At 34.2% G+C, this 23,089-nt stretch overlaps 2 protein-coding genes across 3 annotated transcripts; both read right to left on the bottom strand.

Annotated features, from left to right (window-relative positions):
• Positions 1–3,595: 3,595 nt before the first annotated feature.
• LOC131928863 (zinc finger protein 384) lies at positions 3,596–12,428 on the bottom strand. Of its 2 annotated transcripts, none has more exons than XM_059285011.1 (7): positions 12,332–12,428; positions 10,861–10,990; positions 9,690–9,815; positions 8,985–9,171; positions 8,523–8,628; positions 7,924–8,076; positions 3,596–6,641 (listed from the first exon to the last, which is right to left on the bottom strand). In XM_059285011.1, exons 2-7 carry the CDS (start codon positions 10,986–10,988, stop codon positions 5,365–5,367), a joined length of 1,977 nt encoding a protein of 658 aa, XP_059140994.1. In that variant the 5' UTR covers positions 10,989–10,990; positions 12,332–12,428; the 3' UTR covers positions 3,596–5,364. The 2 variants fall into 2 exon arrangements, with proteins under 2 accessions (XP_059140994.1, XP_059140995.1); XM_059285012.1 differs by lacking the exon at positions 12,332–12,428 and adding an exon at positions 10,300–10,399 and having other exon boundaries at positions 10,861–10,994.
• Positions 12,429–14,764: 2,336 nt separating this feature from the next.
• Positions 14,765–19,983, bottom strand: LOC131928864 (uncharacterized). The gene is made up of 2 exons (XM_059285013.1): positions 19,921–19,983; positions 14,765–17,342 (listed from the first exon to the last, which is right to left on the bottom strand). Exon 2 carries the CDS (start codon positions 17,233–17,235, stop codon positions 14,773–14,775), a length of 2,463 nt encoding a protein of 820 aa, XP_059140996.1. The 5' UTR covers positions 17,236–17,342; positions 19,921–19,983; the 3' UTR covers positions 14,765–14,772.
• Positions 19,984–23,089: the final 3,106 nt, after the last annotated feature.

Below are 23,089 nucleotides of genomic sequence, written 5' to 3'. Positions count from 1 at the left end.
GTAAACTAATATAAAGGAAATGGCTCAGGTAATGTTGAAGGTGCAGGATGTGTATTCTTATATTCAACCATCAAGTTTGTTGCTTTTATTGAAAGATAGAATAAGTAATCCTGGTTTCAAAGAGTAGTAACATTGAGTATTTAACTTATTTTTATCATATTCAACCACAGTTTGTTCCTTTTATTGAAAGATAGAATAAGTAATCCTGGTTTCAAAGAGTAGTAACATTGAGTATTTAACTTATTTTTATCATATTCAACAATAGTTTAGTTTGTTCCTTTTATTGAAAGATATAAAAAGTAATCCTGATTTTCAAAGAGAAGTAACAATTGGTATATAACTCACTTTTATGATTGTTCTAATGAGATCTTGTGTTAAATGAGAATTCTGTGACCAGGATTTGTGTCATGGGACCCCAGACTGTAGTCATTAAGGCCCCTTGTGACGATTGTATTACAAGGTTTATTTATATTATATTAATTCATTAAAAAAAAACATTTTAGTGCACATACGATTTGGGGATTTTGTGATTAGTATATCACAGATTTTACTTAAGTAATTGTATAGCTAAGCAACAACATTTTGGGTTACCCTAAATTTGGAGGCCCTTTCCTGAAGCCCAGTCAGCCTCCCCCATGATCCACCACTGACCAGGATGTGTGATGTTCTAGAGTGCCCAGTGTTTATCTAATAACTACTGAATCATCCATTGCTTTGTCTTTGTATTTCCTTGTATGTTGATAACCTACAAGCACTTGCTCATGCCCTAAAAGTTATTTTGAACATGTTTTTTTTTTTTGTATTGATCAAAATGAAACAAATCAAAACCAAAGCTTTCATTAGTATATGTGAAGCAGCACTTTCTATCTGTCAAAGGGTATGCTTGACAGTACCAATTGAAATATTTACATTTGTAAACCATTATATAGTACCTTCCCAACTAAAACAAAATTTAATCCAAAAACTAAGAAGATTCCTTGATTTAAAATGTAATCTATTAAATAAGAATATTTAATTTAGTCAAGTTAAAACATTTCTTACTGATTTTAAAAGTGTGAACATGCAATTAGCCAGTAAGCCTTAAAGTACTTTATAGTGTAGGTCGGTATTTTTAATCCTAAAGAATCTGTATATTTCTAGGTTATTTAGTTTTTAAAAAAAAACATTTATAAGGCTTAGTCCTAGAAAATTTGTATAATTTATTCAGTGGCTACACCTTACATTTCGGAGTTATCTAACTTTATTTCCACTTCTACTTTTTTATGTTATATAGGGATGAGAATACGCCACTAGGGAATAAAACCCAACCATTAGATTACATTTCCAATTATGTCCCCTTTTCAAAACTGCTTATGGTTTATTTTCATTTTTTAAACAAACCATTTTATAAGTTAATTAATCTTAAATTATAAGATTTAGTTAGACTACCATTTACAACTTTAGACATGAAGTTTTTAAAAACCTGGCATTGTTTCATTAAAGGGTAGTTATTTCCTAGTAATAATTGTAAAAATGCTGCTGACTTCATAAAATCTGTGGACCATCTTCATTTTTTATCATTCTTCATTTAGCTTAAAATCAATGATCAAGTCATGTATTATATTGCCTATATATGACTGAATAAATTATTCCTGTGGTGTTTTTTTACACCAAAATGTGTAGGTTTACCCAAGAAATGTATAGATCTAGTTTGAGCAAAAAAATATTTGTTCTAAAACTACTTTTTACAGTTCAACATAATTTTCCTCAATTTTTAAGTCTGATCTTTAGTTTAAACCTGAAGATTTTGCTTTTTATTTGTACAGCATTACTTATATACTAATGTCCATTAATTATTGTTTTTAAATGTATGTATAATGCCATTGGAGGGAAATATCAACAAACTATAAGAAGAGCGAGGATAGCATATCATTCCATCTCTGTAACCGTTTGCTCTGTGATCGAATCTATTTCATCTGTTAGGCTACAGTTTTAAAAGTTGAATCAAATGTAAATATGAAACAATTTTTAAATGCAAAAGTTTTTTTTTTTATAAAAACAGAATCTACTTGATCAAAAAATTAAATTAAATTAAATCCTGTTGGTTGTTTTTACAAACAGAAAATTCTCTTGTTCAGGATTTAAGTTTCTAATTTATTAACATGTGTATTCTGTCAGTTGATTACCATTTTTAATCAGAATTGTGTATTATGAAACCAGACTTAGCTTGTAAATCTACCAGTCTGCTTGTCTGTCAGTAGATGTGGACACTATGTGGTGTGATATAGACTAAGTTCAGACATTTTTAAACATACTATGATGAAAGTAATAAACACATTTTTAAAAACAGGTTTTTTTTTCTTTCTTTAATATTTATCTATTTATTTCTCATCAATAATAATGTAGTAATGTAGTGAAAGTTACACTTTTCAACTTGGTTCAGAATGGGTAGCATATGAAGGGAAAGTGTGGTCAGTATTATGCCCAAGTACTTTAGTGCTTTTTTTCTCCAATGTGAGTCAGGTACCCAGCTGAACTGGGTGGGCTCAAGAACGCACCATGGACTCAAACCCAAGATCCATCTCAACGTTCAGGTTATCTGTCATGCTTCATCCTCTGACAATGACTTGACTTAATGCTCTTTACTCCTTGTGGAGCATAGGGCCTCAACCATAACCTTCCATTTTGTCCACTGCCACTTTTGCTGTTTACCAAGAAGACTCCGTCTCCAGGCTTTGACCATGCCAGCTCATTATTATTTAGGTTTTATATTAATTAAATTTTTTATTAATTGTTAAACTCAGCTCACAGTCAAGACAAAGACATTTACATTTAGCCAATTGTCTAAAAAAATTACATTTGTCTTATACAAGGATATAAGTATTATACAAAATAACTGCACAGCAGGCTCAAAACTAATATTACCATTGAAAAAAGGTGTTGCGTTAGCCAGCTTAGGGTGGAGTTACCTGGTAATCTAATGTTGATATACTATCCTGTATGGTAACAGGCACTACTGCTGCTCCATGTGTTTATAATAGGACGATGTGGTCTGGGCTGAGAGTATAATGTTAACTTCAGAGGTCCAGAGTTCAAACCCCAGGGCAGATGAGAACAGAAATCTGATCTACGAGAGCCTACTCCGAATTTAAAAAAGCAACCGATACCTCGCAGATTATTCTTGGGTGGAAAATGCCATGGGAGCAAATCCAGAAGGAAAAACAAGTTGAAGTCGAAATTAACGGGTCATATTGCTCATTTTTGTTGACAAGGAATCCTTAATTGAAATCCCCTTCAAGGATACAAGGTGAACTTGCAGGAAAGGTTTCATTTCAGCATCTTCAACTCCATTCATCATGTTTAAAACCCAGTAGGTTACTCATTCTATGCTAATATGAATTTAACAACTGAACAGGCATTGTAAATCAAATACAAACAAACAAAAATAGACTATTTAATTAGACAACGTATAAAAACCAAAAAAAAAATGTCTCAACTTAGTACTTAAAATTTTACCACAAACAAATTGTTTTAAAACACATCACAAGAAATGAAACTAAAATTAACATCACTCGCCCAGCTAACTAGGAATCAACCAAACCAAGTCTGAGAATTTTGGAGAATATTTATTGCAGAGATTAAAATTTTCTACATAGACAAAATTTTAGCTTTACAAAAACAAATAAATATACATTCAATTTTTTTTTTTTTATAAAAAGATAATATGATCAAATTAAGTTTTTGTTACATGTTCAAAATGAATGTACTTATCAGATTGTTACCTTCATGCCCAACACTGACAAATTGTATGTAGAATTAGTTTATCACCTGTTTGTATAAACATTTGTACATATGTGCTGTCAAGGTGCTAAAATTAATGCATATGTGACTGCCGATGTAATACCTTAAAAAAAATTCTAAAGCTGTTGGCAACAACAAAAAATGTAAAACTTTACAATTTCTTTTTTCTTTGATTCAGGTGTGGACTAAATGTTTTCAAATGAAAAAAAAACTTTTTGAGATTCTTTTATTCATCTTTTTGGGATGATTTAAAAACTGTGGCTAAAAACAGAGGCCAACAATCATACATTTTTTCTGCATTTTTTTTACAAACCACAACATTTTAAAATCTACACAAATATAAGGTTTATACACAAAAATGTCAAGATATATACAAATATAAAATATATGTGTATACATATATTAAACAATCATAATTAAATCATTTCTCCCAAAATTAGATATTTGTAAAACAGTAAAATTAAATAAAAAATGCTACAATCATATGCAAATGTAGAGGAGTTTTTTTTTTTTGCAATGGACAAATGTATCCTGAAACAGTATTAAATGTTAAATGAGACATTAAACAAAAGCAATGCTGACAATATATATTTGATGTGCAGGTTCACTAAATTATGTCCACATTAGAATTAATAAAAAACAAAGCTTTTATTGCTGATGACTTGTTACAGAGAACTCAAGGGATAGAACCAACACAAAATTTCTTTTACAGATCATTCTGTATATGGACAGTTATCAAACCTGCATGTCATTCAATATAGGCCAACATCTTAAAAAAAAATTAAAATAAAATCTTAAAAGAACTCTTCACAACTGAAGTAATGTTTTCATTAAAGTTATTTTTAACAGTCAAAAAACATCCACCTGAGCTAATGTTTTAAAAAAGAAATACAAAAGCACACACTATTGTATAGCGAAAACAAAACAACTTCCCTTATAAATGATCAATTACACTGTCACACCCTTCAGCCCCAAGGATCAAAGGTGTTTAACTCAGTGTAATCTAATCAAGTATTTGGTGCTTTGGTATTTTCATTTTATAAATTACAAAATATTTCTTTACAAAAACCATTTACAAAATTTAATTTTGTAAAATTGTACTGGCATCAATACAGAAACCAGTTGTCATTTATTCTCCAAAGTAATTAAAAAAATTAATTTACAAAATAGCAAATTATTATTTCTTGTTTTAATGAAGTCTTATTGCCAACTTCTAAGAGCTTGTTCAATTATAACAATTAGACTCATATGTATAAAAGCAGAAAATATGAAATAAAATTTAATTATTCAATGAACTTAAGCACACATTTGTGATTATATTTTTAAAGCAGTAACATTTTCAATATACAGATACACCATCATTTTTAGAAACAACATGTTTCTTTAAAAATTTGTCTTGAAAAGTCAAAATAAAAAAAAAAATGCATACCTTATTCACAAACACTCATTTTTTTTTAAAAATGTAATTGAAAACATTTAACTACAAGGAAATTGTACAAAAAAATGACAAAGAATGGAAGATTTAAATGAGTACACACCACATATGATAATTATATGAAATGGCGTGGTTTCTTAGAGATGTAGTCAGTTAGGCATGTTAGGGAATACAGGCATGGGACGGGCGACCATGTTTTGGCCGGCCATTTGAACATTGACTCTGTTGGCCAGAAGTCCTGGTGGTACAGTGGGGGGTGAGAGGGGTGATGCCCACGCGCTCATGGACTGGGGAGTTAGGGCCCCTTGCTGGTGATGAACAAGGGTTGAAAAGTGGGTGGGTGGGGAGAGGACTCCACAAACACCAGGTGGTGGGCCCTGCCCGATAGCTTTCCACTCCAGCGGGATCTGGTTCCCCTGGGAGGATATCAGTGTTGGGGGATTGCTTTGGGATGATGGGATTGATGATGTGGGAGGGAGGGAAGATGATGGTATGGAGGAAGCAGGAGATGAGGCGTTATGATGACCACCCCCTCCGTACTGACCGCTGTTGGTCATGACCCCCTGACCCCGATGGTGCGAGCTCTTATTCTGGTCCTGGCTGTGCTGGTTGTTGGGGTAACTCCCTCCGCCACTGTTGTTACTGCCACCGCTGGTGTTGTTTGCAGAGTTGCCCATGTGGTCAGCCATACCCTGATGCCGCAACATATGGTTGGCCATCATGTACTCCAGCTTAGTGCGGTACACGCACTGGGGGTAGGGGCACTCCAGCTCCTTACCCCCGGCAGACCCAGGACTACTGCTGCCATCCCCAGCGCTGCCACTGCTCATCTTCCTCTTCTTTATAGCCAGAGGTTTGCAGTGGCACTCGCCCCCGCACTTCTCACAACCCTCACCTTTTTGATAGTGCTTCAGGCGATGAGCCCTAAGGTTATGTCTATCTGAGGTGCTGTACCCGCACAAGTCGCACACGTACGGCTTCAAGCCTAAATGCTTTACCATATGCTCTTTCAGATTTTTTTTCCAGGCGGTGGAGAAGCCACACACCCTGCAAACATAACACTTATCATTCGTGTGAATACGCATGTGCTTTTCTAGATCGCTAGAGGACTCTGTACGGTAATGGTCGCAGAACTCACACGCGTACTTCTTACGAGGACAGCCACTGCACTTGTGGACCAGCACCATCTCTTCGCTCTGGAACTTGAGGCCACATATATGGCAGGGGTGAGGCCGCTCCACCATCTTGCAGACGTACACCTGGTGGTAGATCAAACCAGCCTCGGAGGTCTGCGTCCTCCCACAGGCCCGACACCTGAGGGGGTGGTTGGTGTCCGAGTTGTGGACAGCCTTGTGGTGGGCCAGCAGGTCAGTGAACCGGGCAAACACTGCCTGGCATAATGAACACATGGAGCTTTTCAATAGATCTGGGAATGGAAAATGTTCAGAGTCTTTCAAATACATTAACCATTAATGTCCCGTAACGCCCGCTGCCGCCCGACACCGTTAATGTCCCGTAACGCCCGCTGCCGCCCGCTTACAATACGCATAGAAAAATTAAATTTGTTTCATTAAAATTTGGCCTAAAAATCCTAATTTTTAACTAAACAGGAAGTCGGATGGTTTCAGCATCCTTTTCCGGTCTTCTAATTTCAATGGCGCTTTTGAAAGATAAAAATAATAGTTTCTTTCTATCTCGAAATTTTCGACTCATCTGTCGTATTTTTAGTAGATTTAATATTAAAAATAAAAAAAATTAATGCCTCTAAACGTATCTAGGCATGTATTTTATGAATTATATATGTTAAACATAACCAAATTGATATTTAACTGTTAAATTCGATGCATAGTTGTTTAGACAAAAATAAATAAAGTTGACTACCGAAAATGACCTGTTTTGAATTTTCTCCGACATTTTTTATTTTTATACTGTACTTGTACCGAATATAATATATTCTATTTAATACTGTTGGAAAGCCAGGTTTATTCCCAACATTAAGCAGTACTTTTTATCTTAATTTTCAATTTCATTTAGACAAAAACAAATATTTTGTGAAACTATTCACTTGATCATACAGAGTTATGCTCCTTACATTGGGCCGTCATGGGTGGAGTTTTGGTAGAATGAATGGGACATTAATGGTTAAAAGAAAATTAATCAAAATAAAATGGTGCAAAAAACTGACTACACATCAAGTGTTAGTTTAGTCCAACCTTCTAAGTATTCATGTTTATCATATAAATATTGTCTACTTCAGGGATAAACAAGCATACCTTAAACACCTATTCTTAGATAATTTAACTAACATAAAGATAAAATAGCTACAATAAGCTAAAGTTTTAAAATTATATACCCATTTCCAGTTAGAGAAAAACAAATCAACTAGTATAAATAAACATCATTATCAATGGTTCTTCACTTCTTAATCCCGTTTGTGCCCAAGACACATGAGGCAGATGAAGCAGAGTTCATCTGATTCATTGACCACGGCATATGAAGGGATAGTGTGGTCAGCACTATGCCCAGCCGCTTTTGTTTTCCCTAACATAGGTTAGGTACCCATCAGAGCTAGGTGGACTCAAGAACGTTCCACTGATTTGAACCCTGATTCAAACTCGAGACTCTCAGGTTAGCAGTCTAGCTCTCTACCGCTAGGCCACAACCTCCCATATTATCAATGTTTAGACAATCTCAATGTATTTACTCACCTTCACCTTCCGTCAGTGAGGCTGCCTGGGCAGGTGAAGACAGAAGTTTGGCTTTCTTTGGTTTCTTCTTGCGTTTCCTGGGGACCCCAGAATCCCCAGAGTAGTTTCCAGGACCTGACAAAGGTACCATGGATGGTGGGCCCATGTTTGAACCTGAAAAAGTTTTCTTGTTGAGAACAAATCTAAGTAAAAACATTAACAGGTAGCAGGTTCCATATTCTTTTATCTTGATATTAAAATATATGTAACCGACCACTTGAACTGGGAAAGGGTGATAATCAAGGTTTCCATAAATTATTCAAGTATATCTCAATTGATCACTAGAATTTCAATGGGAAATATTAAAAAAGTAAAAGTTTTTAAACAATTCTCAATGTTGTCTCAAGTTTTGATGAAATGTTTTCATTAATGGGAAAGAGGAATTCATTTTTTTTAATTTTAAAAGTTTCATCTTTTTCAATTAACATCATAAACTTATAGAAAGTCTATCTTCAAATAACAATAGAACTGTTTAGGTCAAATTTTTTGCAGCATCATATATATGTTTTCATTTAAATTGATGGCAGTGTATTTCCCAAAATCCCCACGTCAAAACTCACCAGAAAAAGTGTTAAAATGTTGGTAACTGCCACCATGCTGGCCATTGTTGCTGCTGTTAAAATTAGCAGCATTGGCCTGATCTCTTAATCTTTGTAGGAGATGAACCTGAGGAAGATGGGATATCACTTTAACCACTGGACAGGCTGACAACATATTTATCACTATTATCAAACTGTTAAGATAATTTGTAACACGTGGAAGGAAAATAAATTGCATGGAGATATGATGTGGAAATAATAAAATTTCACACAAAAGTTAATGCTTCAAACACTGTGTTTTTGCCAATAGCAGTCTAATACTGCAAGTTTACAGTTCATTGCCAGGTACATAAATGAAACAAAGTATCACAACTTATCGTACAATTTTTTTGCTGAGAATTTCGCAATAATGTTTAGATAAACCCATTAACTGATATAGAATTTAGCTACAGAATTTGTCTAGTCAGGCTTAAATATACCAACCTTATCCTCCACACTACAATCTGCACCGATTTGGGTGACCCCTATGCAAGTAACTTCCTCATTCTCACTGATTGAAGAGTTCTTGCTACTGCTACTGCTGTCTGCCATATTATTGTTCATGTTACTGTTGTTGTAGGTCATGCCCACAGGGATGAAGTCATCATTTTCTGTTTTAACTTCAGATGAGCTGAAAGTCAATTAAAAAGACACTACTAAGATCCATACTTATAATAGGAATAAAGAGTAAAATATACTAATCTCATCAGCAAGATACGTTGATAGAGATGGGTATAGATGGGAAAGGCAACAAGGCCAAAAACTGACCACAATATTGTTTTATATGCAGAAATAGGTGAACTTTAAGTCACCTATTGACCAGTTCGTTCTATTTTAAATTTGCTTCTAATTGATGTTTTTTTGTGTATATTTTATATAGCAGCAGATGTCAAATAAGTTCAATTTAAAATATAACATAGACACAAAGATAACATGTAATAAAGCACTATAATAAATAGATCGGGGATAACCCTTTATTGTCCTCCCATTTTATAAAATCAAGAACGACTATTTATTTAAACAACATCTACACATTTTTTTATCCCTAAAATGACACACCAAAATCTGACATGCTGGAACACTTCAATAGAAGCCATTAGCTAAATAGCTGAGTCAGCTTAACTAACGAGTCTGTGAAACTATAATTACATTTGTCTATGTTGTTGTTGCTGCTGCAGCTGTTGTACCATCTGAGCCTGAGCAAGTTGAGCTGTTAACCCTTCAGCTGCATTCTGGGCCATGGCTGTTTTGTTTGGGTGTACCAGCTTCACACAGCTGCAGAATAAGCAATAGGTTATCTCATTCATAAAACTTACGTAAATACATGCAAGTTTTTTAAACAACTGTTTTTGCTGAATTAACATTTAATGTTTATAGAAATTATCTGCCCCTGACAAGCTCTTTTGAAGAAGAAACTCTTAAATAATAGAATGTGAAGCATATCTATTCAAATTATAATTTAACTTTAGAAAAACTTTAATAATAGTGCATAAAGCGCACATATTCAAATTATGATTTAAATTAAATGTGAATAATCTACCTGAATTATTTTGACAAAAAAATTGTTTATTAGTACTGCATTACAAAAAAATTCAATCTTGAACTAGAAGATTCAAAAGAGATGGCCCAGAGGCAGAGATTTTAAAACTATTAAACGTCTTTAAGCAAGAGGTTAGTGTTACAATTGTTAATGATAGTATTAACACAGTGAGATGATGAGTCACAACGTTAAACAAATAAGAACAAAAAAATAGAATACTTTGACAAAAAATATTTCGATCTCTTCGCTACAATGTTTTTCTTTTTGAGGCTTAAGTTTAGACCCAATGAAGAACTATCACTTTCCATCCTGAGTAGATCTGTAAGTAAGGGACAAATGAGAGCGGAGCATGGCATTGGGTGAGTTTCTTGGTGGTTAATTTGCTTTTTTATTTAACTAGCAGCTATTTAAAAGCGTGAAGATGTACACTAGAATATCCAAGAAAATATGGTTTCAAGACAAGAAAACTAATTCTCATGTTTCCAAGTAATATGGAATAAAATAAACATATCAGGTACGTTTAACTGCTACTACTCAGAAATTTACTCATTCAATCATAAGTTAGTTTTTTATTCTTAGATTTGAATTTACTTTTAAATGGTCATGCTGTTCACTTATAATTTTAGTACAAGATTGGTACAGTGGTATCACATTTTTTTAAAAGAGAACGCAAAACAAAAATCCATTTAACTTGATTAAAATAAAAAAATCCACACACGCATACACACAAACTATGCAGTTATGAGAATTATGTTGATGTTTAAGTTTCAGTAAATTTACCAATTATAAAGTCCAAAAAAATGTTCCATTAGCTCGTTAGCATCGAGCTTGGTTTCCTCCATTATTATATTGAATTTGTCCATTACATCTTTGCGCACACAAATGGCGCCACATTCTGTATCGGACATCTCTGCAAAGCATGATAAAATCTACTGTCAAATTAATATGATAACTGAGGATTCCACTTTTTGTTATATCTATTGCCTGTCACTGTATGCTTAATGGAAGCTAAATTATTCTCTTTCAAATTTAAAATGTTATTACTCTAAAAAAATACAATCATTCCAATCATTGTTTAGAACTTTTTTCTCTTAATTTTTTTGTTTTTTTTTTCTTTACAATTTTACATTTATTTTCAATTTCAATCTAACAGTTTTTTATTCTACAATAAAGATATTTTCAATTATATTTAATCTCATATGAACCAATAAGATTTTTAGCAGAGTTTTGAATTTTAAAAAAAAAGAAAGGACATTTATAAACATCAGTATCACTTTTTTTAAAGAAAAATAGCCAAGGCATGTTCTATAATAAGTAAACCTATCAGTCGGACTCAGTAGTTGTAATGCTTACATTACAGTGTAGCTAAATACAATAAAGAATTATTTAGCCACAACTATTTAATATTATTTTATTTATCCATTCATTTTGAAAAGGTATTCCTTTAACATAATATTATCCTATTAGTTGTTGTTTTTTTCTAAATAATGGGTACTTTTGAGATAAAAACTTACCATTATTCCCCCATTACTACTTATTAGAATTAGTTGTTGTTTTTTTTTACAAAATATTAGCACATTCATTTTAATTTTAACTTATGTAAGTGAACAGTAAAAGTAGTGTAAAAAAAGGAAAGTAAGTGTGGCTTTGATGCTATTTCAAAATTGTTAGAAAAATCATTAATATGCTAACATAATATACAAATTTTAAAAGTATAGGCCTAGGCCTAACTTTTTAAATTTATATTTAATAGGACATTAGGGCTATAGATCTTGTCTTGAATATAGATCTAGATACAGCCTTGAGAAGTAGGCCTAAATAATTCAGGTGAAATGACTGGGGTACATTTTAGAAATGTATGAATTAACTTGGTTATGCCCCTTGTAATACGTCACAAGTGATGTCGCTGGGGGGTATCCGCTGAGGTCAAGAAATTTGCTGAATTGTATTTATACATTGCTACATATCCGTCAACTTCAAATATTTCAAATAAATCTATATCTATATAAATTGATGCTGTGTTGTATTTCATCAATGTGCTTCAAAATACCATGCTAAATTTGGGTTTCAACATCGCAGTGAAGGTGTCGTCTTGTCGATAGTTGAAAATGGCCGACATCGTATTTTGCAGTGTGTACGGGGGGAAGGGGGATGTATAAATTATAAACTACTGCATACTGCAGATATTAAGTTAATGTGAAATATGTTAATGACAAGGTTAAAACAACAATACATAAAGTTGTACACTTACCTGCGTTTGAAATTCATGAAAAATGATTCAGTATAAATTAAACAAAAAATAAAACTCCTCCGACTACCCCCCCTGTTCTCGTTCCAATGATTAGATGCGGAAAGGGAGGTAATCAGAAATATTTTTAAAAGAAAGGGGAGGAAAAATGGTGGGGAAAGAGGGCGGGCGCGCGAGTCGGCGGTGTCGCTGCAGAGAGGCAGAGGGGGGGAAAAGAAGTGGAGAGGTTGGGTCTGGTCTGCGGTTTGGGAACAACCAAGTCAAAATAATGATCAAATATAATCGTGTACTTTTCATAACGCGTAGATCTAGATCTAAATCGCTTAGTGATAAAACGTTATATTAATTATTATAGCCTATTCGCTTTAATTAAATTAATCTCAAAGATTTGTTGTTGTTTTTTGTTAATAGGTAAAGGTATTATTAGTAAAACTGGAGAACGTGGCAAAATAAAAGAATAATTTTAAAAAGCCTTCTAATTTGAGTCTATTTAATATATTAAATAAATATGGGCTAGATCTAGATCTAGTCCTAAGCTATAAAAAATGGGGTTCTTTTTTTTCGGTTTGCGATAAGTTTTAGACTTTAAAGTTTAAACTATAGATTTCTAGATCTAGGGTCTATATTCATCAATTTTAACGTATAGGGTCAAAAATGACAGCATGTCTTACGCCCTTGATTTGGTTATAGGCCTATATACTATATATGTATATATATATATATATATATATATATATATATATATATATATATATATATATATAAATACATATATACATTACCAGTTTTTATAAAAAAATTAATTTGAAAACTGAAGAAAGCTGCATCTTTTTACAATGCAAAAGTGTAACAATAGCATCACTCTCTCTTAAGCCCCCCCCCCCCCCCCCCCCGTGTTTCTTCTAGATTTTTTTCTCCGGGAGGGGGGGGGGCACTTTAAATTTTCGGGGGGGGGGGGGGGCGGTAAACTTTCTTCGGGGGGTGGACACTTAAAAGTATATATTTTCTATATGAATTATATAAATTTCATTTTGTTTGGGGGGGGGGGGGGCCGTAAAAATTTTTCGGGGGGGCTTTGCCCCCCCAAAGAGATGCCTGGAAGAAACTCTGCCCGGCCCCCCCCCCCCCTCCCCGTAGCATAAGTCCAACTCTCCCTCCTTCCAGGAGTGTGACATAATTATTGTCCAATCCGCTTTTCTTGCATAAGTAAGGAAGTAGTGGAACATGAAAATGATATTCGCACATTGTTCATGTTTTGAAGTGCCTTGACATTTTCTTACAGGAAAGTGCTGAACTAAATGGATAATAAAACTGTGAAGAGACTGTCCAATACAGTGCTAGTTTGAAGCTAATGCTTTGTTTCAAAAGAACTTACATTACAATGTTTTAAACACTCAACAAAAAATAATACTAGCAAAGAAGTGAAAGGTTTTTAAAAGTTTTATTAAGAAATATACAGTTGTTTTAATTTTCATAATGGAAAACTTGGCAGTTCAAGAACAAAATACCATCAACATTTCTCAACTTTCATTTTAATATTTACACATCAACTCAACAAGATCAAACAACAGAAATTGCAATAATGAAATAAAATGCCCAACCATTTTTTATTTGCTATGGATACAATAGATTTCAACAGAACTCATAGATCTATTTTTTTTTTAGATGAAAGTGAAAGGAAATGAAACAATCACACAATTTATATAAAATGCTGATGATATATTTAAAACATTCAAACCATGTTTACATCACATTCTGCTTTCACATTTCTTATGTCTACATTGCTCATGATTTTTTCTGCACAACTAACTACTTGTAAAATGCTCAAACATAATACGTTGGATCATGCCTCAGTTAACTTGGTCAGTTACAATCTAGACTGAAATCATCATCTTTTCCCATTTATGCCCAGACACATAAGGCAGATGAAGTAGAGTTCATCTGTTTCAATAGCCTTGGCATACAGGATGTAATGTGGTCAGCACAACTCAACCACTTCAGTTTTCCTAATGCATGTTAGATACCCGTAAGGTCTATGTGTACTCAAGGACATCATACAGGGATCCGAACTTGAGACTTTTGGGTTAGAAGTCATAAGCTCTTCCATTCAGCCACACTGTCATTAAACTAAAATATCATAATTAATACTGGTAAACTTTGGGGAATTATACAGGCATTTTGTTGAAGAAATGTGTTGAACAATATGTTGAGGAATTGTGTTTATTTTACTTAACTTGTCAAATTTTTCTGTTCAGAATTTTTCTGTATATGTAATGATTTTGATAAGTGGAAAACACATTTACTATGCAAAAAATTTGAAATATACAAGATCTAAAACCATAACCTTAAAATAAACATTTTCAGCATAAAATATTTAGATCAACAATAAAATGTTTAGATCAACAATAAAATGTTTAGATCAACAATAAACAACAGTCACGTATTTAGATCAACAAAGAGCCCCCTGACTGCCAAGACTGCCAGTCCAATAGCTGTGTCATACTGCCAAAGTCCTTGTCAGTGATTAGGGACTGGTCATTCAAACAACTGTCCAGCTTATCAGAATGGTGAAGCGAATGGTTATCCATCATGCTGTTGCTGTTTGATGTACAACTCAAATGATGCATTCTCTTCTTTGCCTTGTGAAAAGAATTTCTGGAATCTTTACTTCCATCAATCAGCATTGGGTCTGAGGACAGTCGGCTGTGGTGTTTAGAGAAATACGAAGCTGAGAGCTGAGAGTCATGGCTGAACAGTTCGCTGTCACAGTTATCCACACTGTGGTTGCCGCTGATGATCTCAAGCATGCTGGTGATGCTGCTGGACGAATTTGATGACAGCCGCGTGTCATCTAGCGCCGTGTCAAAGAAACTGTCAGTGGCAGATGAGGGGAGACCTGTGAGAGTCTCTACTTTTCGAGGAAGCAAGGCTTTACGTTTCCTCTTAGACTTGTTCCAAACATCAAAATCTGCATCTTCTTTTAAGCTCTTGTCGAAATCACTAACTTCATTTTCGTTATCAGTTGACGGTTTTGAAAACTCCAGCACTAATTCTGGATATGAATGAGGCATAGAATCAATGTCTTCGGTTTGTGTTGCCAAGTTCAAGTCATTTTTCTCAGTATTATTATCAACAGTTCCCTCAACTCCTTCCTCTGCTTTTTGCTTTTTTTTACTCCCCCTGAGCACAACAACATTAGGTAAATGCTTTGTCCAAAGATTCTGGAATGATCTAACAGAAACAGCACGATGGTTGTTTTTACCACACCAGGTTTTGTACTGGTAATGGACAAAAAGCTTGGAGTGGGATGGGGGCAATATTAAAAGTTCACCGCCAGATTTTTTCCCAGACCCTTCTCCCTCAGCCGGTACATGATGGCTGCTTGCGTAGTCTTGAATAAAATCTAAAACCCTCTGGTTGTCATTGAGACTCAGGGCATGATGGGGGACATTGCTTTTATTTCCGTGTACTCGCGCACTAAGTCCTTGCTGCTTGTAGTGCTGAATCAGAGCAGAAAGACGGCCTTTGCAGATGCCGTGAATGAAAAGGAATGTTTCTCTGCATATTTTCTTCCCTTCGTATAAATAATACAACCTATGTCTTTGTCTTTGTTTTTCTGATTTTTTCTTTGTTTTCTCATCTCTGCTGATATTAGCAGCAATGTGGGTTAGGATAACCCGGTCCAGACACTCTCGGTTCATTTTCAGATGATGCAGCCGTTCGTTTCTCAGCTTCTCTTCATTGAACAGCAGCCAACAAGGGTCCCCGTTGTTGAAAGTACATTCACATTTTATTTCTTTTTTTAACTTCAACTCGTTAATCACAACAGGCTTAAGCTTATCTTCATTGACTGGGGAAACGCTGAGGGATTCTGATACAGGTTTAGAGATCATCTTCATGAGAAGTGGCCATGATTTGCGCTTTGGAAATACTTGGTTGTTTGATGAGAGTAGAGCATTAAGTGATTGGACGGTAGAATATTTTGGTGAGTTGACAACGTCTGTCATTACAGAAAGCAAAGCTACAGTTGAAGGTGGCAGAGATTCCACTGGCTCAGATGTATAGGGCAGATGAGGCTGGTTTTTTGTTTGAAGAAAAGGAATGGTAGTGGACTCAGCAGAAGGAATGCTTTGGGATAAATTATTTTTACAAGTATCTTCGCTTAATTTTGTTATTTTAATTGTACTGTCATGCTCAATGTCCAAAAAAATTTGCTGCTTATTAATTTTCTCTTCACTTGATAACACATTGCTAGTAGATTCTAATTGTTTTTGGGTTTTGTTATTTTGTTTCTTTTTTAATCGTGAAGTTTGTGGACTTGAAACTACATCAACTGTCGTATGGGCAGTCATTTTTAATTTCGTTGGATTTTTCTTTTTTTGTTTCTTATTTAACTGTGACGGCTGTGGACTGGAAGCTGCATCAACTGTGGTTTGGGTTGTCGTATTTAGTTTCTTCGGATTTTTCTTTTTTTGTTTTTTATTTAACTGTGACGGCTGTGGACTTGAAACTGCATCAACTGTGGTTTGGGACGTCATTTTTAATTTCTTGGGATTTTTATTTTTTTGTTTCTTATTCACCTCTGATAGTTGTGAGCTAGAGGTGGTGTCAACACAGATGGAGGTGGTGTCAACACAGATGGTATTGTTTTCCCATGACACAGTTATTGAAGGACACTGAGCTGGTTCAGTGTGATTAACTAGAGCTGCATATTCATTTAGCAAATACGATGGCCCAAGTAATGTAGATTCATTCTCATTACTAAACTGAAGAAGTTCACTAGTATTACAATCTTGTAATATTTCACTACTGTCTGGAAGAATTTCATCATAGCTTATAATAAATGGTGCATCGTCATCACTCACTTCATTATAATTTAAGTCTACTTCAAAGTCGTTTAAAGCCATCTTTTTTACTAAGCAGATCAAACATAACAATGACCTTTTAAATCCAGGTTGATAAATTTGGGAACTGTGGGTGGAACATTCTTGTGGTATTGTTCTTGCTATTTTTTCTGAAAAATTGAAAGATTAAAACAAAATTAAAATAATTCATAAAACATAATTTATATACTTTTATAATTTTTATTGCAAACACTTAGGGGTCATCCATAAATGACATCACGCTTTTTTTGATGATTTTTACATCCCCCCCCCCTCCCCTCCGTCACACGTCCCAAAAAGCCAGACCCCCCCCTAAAATGACGTCACACCTCAGCCTACAACCCCCCTCAAAATTGCAGTTGAATTTTTTTTTAAACATCTATATTTTTCCAAAATCTTGTCTCAACTCTGTCAAAATGAGTATTTTAATCAATTCCTATTACAACCTATTAAAACAGTTATCTAAAACGCAAAACGTCTAAAATTCGTTTTCTAACATTGCTCTTTGATAATGCAAAAGTGTAACGTCACACCATCTGAACCCCCCCCCCCCCCCCCTCCCCACTACGAGTATGACGTCATTTATGGACGACCTATAAAGGCCTTTTTAAAACCAAAATAAACTCAACATAATCACTGCACATTTTTTGGGTTTTTTTTTTGACTGATTTCTGGGTTTTTATTGAAGCTGAGTCATTACTTCGGTCTTCAGTATTGCATTTTCCACTACCAGTACATGATTTTAAGTTAACTAGATCTAGTTGTGAAACCAGGGAAATGAAAACATATAAACATATGATAATATTTTATTGTTTTACTGTAAGTTTAAAAATGGGGTCTACCAATCAATTTCTCAGTTGTCTTTTCAGTCTATTGTTTGTCTCAGTCACTCTCATCACTCTGTGTCTTCTTTTGACTTTTGAGTCTGTGATGACTGAGTCTGTGACTCTGTACTAAAACTGTACTTCTAATAATAAATCTAATAGTCTAATAATAAAAGCCGAAACCAAAGAAAAACCGGTAATCTATCATTTTGGGTACGTAAAATCGCCCGCGACTTGAAATGTGAAAAACAGGTGACTCCTTAAATTTTAATAATTATTTCACATTTTGAGGAGGATTTATGTTTTTTTAAAATACAAAAATGTTTCCTTGTTTCATTTATGTACCTGTTTTTAAACAATTGAATTAAAACTTTTCAGTAATAAATGAAGACTAGCGATGTTTCCAACAGATGCAACCATGCTCATTTACTATAGCAGCCATCTTGTTTAAGTTTTATTTTTATAAACTTATAGCGCGAGATTCAGGGGGAAGTCACTCTATTTTACAAATGGCTGCTGTTTATAATATTAATTTATATTGTTACGTACCCCCTTCTCTAATCCTTTCGAACTAGTCAGGGGATCGTAAACAAGAAGAAGAAAATAAAAATAAATAAAAGCCAACTTCAGTAATCTCTATTTATTCGCCACAAAATACAACATCTAACATTAACCCGCCACCACATGGAACACAAGAAGAAAAATACACAACTATCTACAACAACTATAGTCCTTAATTCGACTGCCCTACTTGTCCCTAACTGTCAAGCCTAGCCTAAGTCTAATACATGTCGTGGCTTTCCACTAGCTCGAAGAGACGACCCATGTCTGTCTCCTCTAGACCTAGCTATCCGAGACGTCCGTCCGTCTCCGTGTGTGTGTCCCGAGTGTCGAGTCCGTCTACCCTCCTAAAGTACTCGTCCCCCTGTTCTTCACCGTGGGAACGATTTTAATTATAGCTGACCCCAGGTCAGATCCGTCCATGACCGTCCACTCGGCCCTGTGCGATCTGGAAGGTTTTCCCAGCCGTAAATCACGAGTTCTTGGCCACGTTAATGGCTAGGACCCCAAGACACCAGGTATGCACCGCCCACAGCGTGGTACCCAATCCGGTGTGGCCGTCACGGCCCAAAGGTTCTCACTGCCAGCACTGGTCAGTCTCTAACCACCGCCATGTTGATGGATGAGCGTGAGATCGCTACCCCAACATACGGGTCAGCCCAGGTCAAACACCAGGTGGTCGTAACAATATATATAGCAAATCTTGCTCGCAGACACTGCTGTTTAAAGTTAATTTCTGGCCTATATATATATTGATATATTTAGCCATCGATTTAGGTTTAGTATTCATTTATCTATAGGGGCCTAATATTTGACACAAACATATCACAATATAGATCTAGTACTTTTATTAAAGCCTTGACAATGAGGTAACGGTTTCGTACATTAATAGCCGCGGGCGATTTTACGTACCCAAAACGAACGATAGATTACCGAAAAACCAGCTTTACAAAAAATGCGGCTGAGTACGCCAAACTAGATCTAGATCTAGAACTTAGAACGAATATAGAATATATAGACTACTAGATCTAGCTTAGTTACTACTAGATCTAGATCTAGATCTATCTATTAGCCTAACTATTCTAACTAACTGTCGTATGGCGTGTATGTCAGTTCAATTTCAGTTCATAAAAAAATCATTGGCCGCCTTTTAAAATTAATTTATTGAGTATTGAGATTAGGTCGGAACACACGCACTAATGACTGAACCAACTAACTCTATCGTAAAGTTTAAATTTATTGTTGATAACAACTACAGTAACACAACATATATTATTTATATAACTTAAAGAAATGTAATTTTAACATTTATACATAAGCTGACCTTGTTTATATTTTACATCTTTCAGCCATTTCCGCGATTATTTTCATGGGGTATTCACTATCATTTGCTATCTGTATAAACATGAAAGTTATGCCCCTTTTTACACAATGAGCCTTTTCGCTGTCCATTTATTTAAACTTTTTTAATTAAATTTTTAAAAATTATAGGCTCAAAACATTCAAAATATAAAAGTAAAATCTAAAAGTAAAATTAAAAGCTAATGTCTCTTCTTAAATTCAGATTAGAGTAGTTTATATTGTTCCCATTTTTTTAAGTGCTTCCGACTGACCCCCCCCCAACCCCCGCCATGAGTAGTACCACAGCACGGTAGGCCTACATGGCATTGTACTCATTCACACTATTATTTGCAATCTATTTAAATGCAATTTCAAATATTAAAATGTGTATTAATAAAATGTCCTCATTGTATATTTACGTAAGAAGGAAATCCGAAAACCATTTTTCCGAGATCTTTTGACCATAAATGACGTCACGTAAAGGTTCGAAAAGAACATGATTACCTCTTTTTACTATACTATAGTACTCTATACTGTCAATTTGACATCATACTAGCCAAATCCAAAAGCCACCCTCTCTAAAACTATTTTCGTAATTGACACCAAAGAGATCAAAACCCACCATTCTTTGCCCACCACCCATACCCTCAAGAATAATCAGAATTTAAATATTCTTCATTATCATTACCTGTGTGTGTGTGTATCTAAATGCCTTATACTGTGTAACACCACATTGTCACAGAAGACAGAACCCTTCATCTCCCCATCCTGATGATAGCTTTGTGAAATCATTTATAGATGATCCCTAAGCATCAATATTATCTCCCCTATCCAAGCCTTGAACAATATTGTTGTCCCCCTCCCACTTTCCCTACATTTTATTAATGAAATTTACATTCTGATGACCTTGAGCTTGCAAGCTTTTATTGATTAAAAACAAAGCAGTGGGTGCTGAAGTAAAAACTAAAGTGAGTTATGTTTATTTGATTGATATGGATATGTTTCCTAAGCTCATGGGGGCCTTATGGGCACAACTCTATGCCTTAACAGCCATGTGTGTGTAAAGCTTGATCAATGTTTGCCACCAGCGCAACAAGTTCTTAATAAAGCCAACAACACTGCTATAAAAATGCATGAGTACAGTACTTTATTATCAGCAAATCATGTTAATAAATTCCATGCGATATTTAAAATTGAAATTATTTGTACATTATTTACATTCAAGACCTATAATACACTATTTAAGGGGTTAGTTATGAAGTAACAAATGAACCCTAAAAAGCATACATTTTAAAGCACTACAAAATTATAATACAGATACTTATTGTTTATGAGAGAACACTTATAACTGATGCAAGATCAGTATATATTTGTATAGAAGGAATAAGTGAAATTTTCTAGTAATAGTTCCATTGTTTAAAATAAAATGAATGAAGTTAAAATATATAAGTGCCTGATAGCAAGATAATATTACTTAATGATTTATGTTTGTGATATTTGTTTTATAATAACTGTAACAATAAAAAAAGCTGTTTTTAACTAAGTGGCGCCACAAGCAGGGGGTAGAGGGTGCTGTTAGCAGCGGGTGACACCATTTGTAAAATTAACTGTCTCAACAATGATTTATCCAGTTAGGATGACAAAAATAATAGAAGGGTAGTGGTGACACTGAACTGAAAATGCAAAATTGTGGCCCCTGACCAAGTGACGTCACTGTTAAACATCAAGTTTACAAAATGAGGAAGTGCATTAAATTGTTTTATCAAATAACATTAACTAATCTATTTGTTTCAATCCACCATTTACAAAATAATTCTTAAATAAATCTACCCAATCATTATGCTGTCTTTGCGTCTTAACCAAACATAAAATTAAAAAACAAAAATTGCATATTTAAAGTATTAAAGCTGGGACTTTTACAAAAAAGCAAATCTTATAAAATAAAGTCAATAATTAAATATTCTTAAAATATCAGGAAATTATTAAATGAGATTATTCAACACAGTTTTAGCATATCTCAACAATATGACAGTTGAAAGTTAAAATACACCGGTGGAACATAAAAAAATAAGCAGTTTTTTTTAACTGTCACTGTGGTTTGCATTCCTTACTGCTAGGTTGGAAGAGAACACCACCCATACATAATTTTTTAAAGCAATATATGAGAAGGTACTTGCTTGGGACTAATTAAATGAATGTCTAAGGCAGCCATAATGAAAGAAGTACATCATAACCTCTTATCGTGGAGGCTTGACATTGCATTGCATAATTCTCATGTTACCAAAACATTCTAAAATTTAAAAAAAAAAATTAATAACACATATTTGAAAGGGTTACTTACATTCGATAAACACAAGTAAGGATAGAAAACTGAATGCCGATAACTACCCAATAAACAGGTTTACTATTTAAAATTAATTGTAAACATGTAAGAAAATGTACCACAATGGCTTGTACCACATTGGCTTGCATTATCACTGTGTAAACAAACATGCATATGTAATCCAACCAATCAATTAGTTTAAAAAATTAATTATTCACAGTACAGCAATGACATTAGGCATTGAGTTTATCAGGTATAGATTAGAAATATTACTAAAGCATTTCTGGGTCAAAAATGCAGGAAAGTTTTACAGTATTGAAACTAACATACTTTTAGAGATTTCTTTTTTCACAATTGTTGTGGCCACACCATAAGTAATAATTGTGTGGACAGCAAGCAACATGACCCAGCTGATTAAAATAGCTGGCTCATTTATATGAGTATTATCACTCTAGTTTCTGATAGAGATATAGAAAAACAAATGTGCATTTGCTGTTGTTACACTGGGTTCATATGTGAAAATGGCATCAAACAGAACTAAGAATTATCACTTAGTGATTTTACAACCAGTTACTTTTTTAAAAAGTTCTTTAAAGAAAACAGTGCTCAAATACAAATGTATATTTGCATTAAAAAAACTACACCAAGACCTCTGTAAGAGAAATTATAAATGGACGATAAATTTTGTACAGAAAAAGTCTCAAAAATTGAGAGAAACAGATAGCTATTGCTAAATATGTATATTTCAATTGATATCACACAAAGGAGAACAAGTTTGCTTTAGTAAAAAGAAAGTCTTGAGATCTCTATCAGATCTAATGAAACACTT

This window comes from Physella acuta, unplaced genomic scaffold (genome assembly GCF_028476545.2).
Source record: "Physella acuta isolate Inbredline_101_S28 unplaced genomic scaffold, ASM2847654v3 ptg001558l, whole genome shotgun sequence".
Classification (NCBI taxonomy): domain Eukaryota; kingdom Metazoa; phylum Mollusca; class Gastropoda; family Physidae; genus Physella; species Physella acuta.
The sequence above is the reverse complement of the archived record's forward strand: the minus strand, read 5'-3'. Positions and strand labels throughout refer to the sequence as shown.